At 37.3% G+C, this 4837-nt stretch overlaps 1 protein-coding gene across 1 annotated transcript; it reads right to left on the bottom strand.

Annotated features, from left to right (window-relative positions):
* Positions 1-2454: 2454 nt before the first annotated feature.
* On the bottom strand, positions 2455-3605 carry LOC149947154 (uncharacterized). The gene is made up of 2 exons (XM_090173041.1): positions 3551-3605; positions 2455-3035 (listed from the first exon to the last, which is right to left on the bottom strand). The coding sequence occupies exons 1-2, from the start codon at positions 3557-3559 to the stop codon at positions 2475-2477; spliced, it is 570 nt and encodes a 189-aa protein (XP_090029167.1). The 5' UTR covers positions 3560-3605; the 3' UTR covers positions 2455-2474.
* Positions 3606-4837: the final 1232 nt, after the last annotated feature.

The raw sequence follows: 4837 nt of genomic DNA, 5'->3' as shown, positions 1-4837 counted from the left end.
CAGTTCTTTTTCTTATTTCATTCTTGGGTTTCACGTTCCGAAATATAAAGACGCATTTTAAATTAATAGAAATTACAAGTACTTACTTAGCAGGGTTGGGCTAGCTCCTTTTACAGCGATGTATGTGATATCGGATATGAGATAAGCTGTTGAATTGAGTAAAATATCAATTAGTGCTCATTTCACTTTTAAATGAAATATTGCGTGTGATGTGAAAGACATCTTCCCTGAAGTTATAAGCTCTTAATTCTGGCATGGATGACCTTCAAGCGCGAGCGATCGTTCGAGCTTTGGAAATAGAAGTGTGGCGGAGTGATTAGAATCTTTCGCCTAGCAGTGTGTGGCACTGGGTGAAGACTCGGCAGAACTAATTAAAAGGGGTTTCCATGAAAATGTGTTGAGGTTAACGGTAATAGTTATTGTAGGGAGCTGTTGGCTCGCGTGACTTGTAGGGCTTGCCATCACCCTCCTACGTGTTGTAACTCAGCCACCTGAAGGCATTAAATGTCGCTAGCCGACTTAAGTATAAAGTGGTGTCGTGATTATTATTAATTAAGACCGACTATATGGTTGTTCAGCTTACGCTGTCTTTTACTGGAAATAGGCTTGATGTAAAGCAGGCATCACGCAGACAGTGATCTTCCAGTGAAGAGACAGAGTGAACTGTATAAACATGTAGTCGATCTTTAAGAAAGGCGCATAGACTATTAATAAACAAAATTACAGATAGAATTAACGAAATAAGTGCTTTTTTCCAAAGAGTACCATTTAGTAAAGAGGTATCAATAAGGAAAGTAAGTGTTGGGTTCATAAATTACGACACTTGGTCTGTAAAATCTATTTAATAGAACAAATACAGAACTTAATTATCGGGCTAACGCTCACTGTCGAGCTAGGAGCAAGCATGACCGCTGACTAGCGAGAAGAGAATCTCTAGTATTTTAGTGCTTACAATGTTAGTTGGTGTGGATATAACTGTAATCCACTTTCTAACGATTGGTAGTTGAACAAAAAGTATCAGTATTAGAGTCACAATTTTCCATCTATTAATCACGTAGAAGTAGGCTTAACCCCTCAATTTTTATTCAAGGGCCAAACCGTGGCTAGCGTCCAGGGCTGATTTCCGAAAATCCCCCTTAGGCATTTAATAAGTTTCCACCCACTAAACTAACACTTCTTAACATGCATAGAGTTTTTACTATGGCGTTTTCTTATTGGTTGCTTTGAGATCGGAAGTCGGTATGACATCATTATATTTTCACTATCTTTTACCTTCTGAATGTTCGCGCTAGAAAGAAATTAACAAAAACGTCTCGAGCTTACTAAGAGCGTTGCAACTCTGAGAGCACCATCTTTTTCCATAGGTTTGGAAAGATCGACAAATTGGTTTCGAATGCTCGAGAGCAGTAAATGGAACACGATATTGGCTCGAGATAATTAAAAGGAACATGAATTAAATTTGCTCTTCAAGTGAGAGCCTTTAATAAATTGTACGTCGCGAATATTTTAGAACTGTGCTATACTAGTAATTTCGAGGATGATATCCGAGCTAAACTGAAACGCTAGATTTTCTCTTAAAGCTGACTAAAAGTAAATAGAAAACAATGAAATTGATTAGATTATATTTGGTTGCAATTCAGTAAATGACGCAGCCTTTAATGCATTTTCTACCTGGTGTAGTTCTCGTTGAAAATTTAGTATCAATGAATTCAAATTATACACTCACCGTTGAATCGCAGAAATTTTTTCGGGAAAAAAACGTCGAATAGATCATTTGGATACAAATATTTTATACATTGGGTTAAATTGAAAGCTGGTGTTATCAATTAATATTTTAATTTTATGTTATTACTTTCTAGCTTAGGTTTTAATAAGGATAATTATACACTAGTATCTTTTAGTCGAGGGGCTAACGACTCTTAGAAAGTCTGTACACCGGACTACGCTTAGATTACCACTGCCAAAGGCAGGGACTTCAAAGATTACGCGTAGTCCCATTAGTACAGTCAAAGGTACGGCTCTGTACACCGATTACGCTGAGTGATCAGCCCCTCGCTTTTAGTATCTACACAAAAATAACTGTAGTATAGAGGGCAACAATTTTTTTTTTAAATTGAGTGATTTTATCTATGTCACTATGTGTATGTTTCAGTTGTGGCTTAAAGGGTTTGAAGACGTAATCTATCGACATGAATCAATTAGGTCGTGTGCAAGCAGAGGGGCAAAATTAAATATCTAGTTTCAACCTGTTATATATATTGTAGAAAATTCCTCTATTTCCATTTCAACACTTTATTGTGTAAAATTAGTGGTTTGCTTTATCTTAATGTGCAATTATATACATTATAGAAAAAAGATGGTAAATCGTAGTCAAATTTTAAAATTAGTAATTCATTTAATAACGCATATTTACAAATTACTTAAAATAATTTGAACAAATTCTCATTTCATTCAGGTGAAATGAATAGAAATGCTTAGATCCTTAAGATGGCGGCGGCGGCAGCTGGGATGTTAGCTCCGGAAGCGGATGGGGTGATCTTGAGACCAGAGGCGGCGAGGTTAGAGCCACCTTGGGCGTGTCCCTTGACGGCGCCGGTGGAGGCGTACAGGGTGGCAGAGGAGCCGTGGAGGACGGCGGTTGGGCCGACGAGAAGGGATCCGGTGGCTGGACCTTGACCATCAGCGCCAACGCTGACGCCTGGGACGGCGGCGGCGGAAAGACCACCTGGGTTGGAGATGACGGCTTGGGCCGGAGCAGCGGCGAGGAGGGTTGGAGCGGCGATAGCTGGAGCGGCGAGGAGACCTCCGGCGTAAAGACCTGGGGCGGCGAGGAGACCTGGAGCAGCGAGGATGCCTGGGGCGCCAACGAGACGTGGGGCGGCGGCGATGCTGTGGGACACGATTCCGGCTGGGATTCCAGCGGCGTAGTGGCCGAGGCCGGCGTATCCGTAGGGGGCTCCCAAGAGGGTTGGTACTCCGACAACGCCGGCGTGAGCTACGGCGAGGGCGGCTACCAAAGCAACGAATACGGAAAGCTGAAATTAAAATTAAAATTTTACACGAATTCTACGCCATATAATAGCGGAATTAAGCTAATTAATTTAAATCAAATATAATTTTGAACCAAAGTTTCAATCTAAGAGTATTTAAAATAATATATATATATATATATTTTAATCAGCTAGGCTAATACCAAAGGCACCGCCTAAGTCATCAAGCGATTTTTAAAATCATTAATTCACGTGGCCTGGTTACAATGCGTAGGAGAGTGGTAGCTAGCCCTTTCATGCCACGCGAGCTAACAGCTCCCTACACTCACTATTACCGTTAACCTCAACAAGTTTCCAGGTACCGTTATAATACAGAACAGTAGAGTTGTATATTTCAATTAATATTAATACTAAATCTAATACATTTTAATTTAATAACAATATCTCTTTTTAAATAATTTTCAGTTAATATTTTAGCCGACTTTAAATCCTGGTATCTCGACCATAATCATTTAATTTTAAATTTTCCATACCCAATCAATATGAAAACATGAACTTACGTGGGCCATTGCTGCTTACGAGAGGTCTTGGATGTTATAGTCCAAAGAAACGAAGAAAGAATATTGTTATGAAAAGTTCGGTTCTCGGCGTTTTTATACACCAGAGAGGGTGCGGCATTGCCTGAAAAAAACCTTCAAAGAAAATTGTTAAATGACTGTAAGGGATTTAATTTGCATTTGTTTTTATGAAGTCCTTCGAAATGACTCTAGCGTCACGTTATTAAAGTTATAAAAAAGGCAACTGTCGTTCAAATTAAAGCTTAGAGATATTAATCAAATAACTGTTAGAAATAGAATAGAATAAAACGTTAATTACTTTTTTATGCCATATACCGCTAAAAAGAATTTCATTTAAAGTTAAAATTTCTTGAAGGTTATAAAAAACTATATAATTACCATCAGAATATTACAGCGGTTAAATGATTGATAGATCTTTATAGTGACGAAAAGTATGCGCTATCGGATTGGCTGAATTTAAACTTTGCCTTTTATTTTGACGAATAGGAAAATTAAATTCAAAATACATAATCTTATTATCGATTTTGATGTCGCAAATATGTAATTATAAATGTAGAAAATTAATATTCAAGGCTCTATCCGTCATTTTTTATTTTATATTACATCTGTAATATCGGTGTTTCATTGGGTTGAACGATGGTATGTAATGTTGGAACTTTTTTCCGATTTGAATAATGTATTAGGCTCCTACATCCATTTCCCAAAATTCACTTTAGTCATTAACACATTTGACACGATGCCTTTGCTGGTTCGTTGAAAAGCATGGGTAAAAAGTGCAATGTGTATTAAAAGTTTTAATTCGAATATATAATTATAGAAACATGTACTACCAGAAGGTTTTACAATAGAAGTACCTAAAAAAAATTAAAATTAAAAATGTAAATAGTGAAAATTACTCTCGTTTTAGAAAATCTTTTTCTTTTTAAACTTGTTTTGAAAAATCATCGGGAGTCTGCGAAGATATGTGTTTCAAGCGAACAATATTAGGACTATATAAAGATGGCTCCTTCTCTAAAATGTATTATATACTTCTGATATTACTTATAACCAGATATCAATAACTCATTATAAGAGGTTACCGATTTTGTAGTAAATGGACAAGGGTTAAGTTAAACCGTTTTGATTTGAAAAAACGCGGTACTTCGGCATAAATGCCTTCGAGGCGGAGAAGAAACTAACAAACTACCGATTTTGTAACCTATATTGACTGGGTTTCTATTTTAGGGTGCGCAAATGTTTAACAGTTTGCTTCTTAAATTAAAGTGATCG

Source organism: Leiobunum rupestre, chromosome 4, assembly GCF_980474605.1.
Source record: "Leiobunum rupestre chromosome 4, qqLeiRupe1.1.hap1, whole genome shotgun sequence".
NCBI lineage: Eukaryota > Metazoa > Arthropoda > Arachnida > Opiliones > Sclerosomatidae > Leiobunum > Leiobunum rupestre.
The sequence above is the reverse complement of the archived record's forward strand: the minus strand, read 5'-3'. Positions and strand labels throughout refer to the sequence as shown.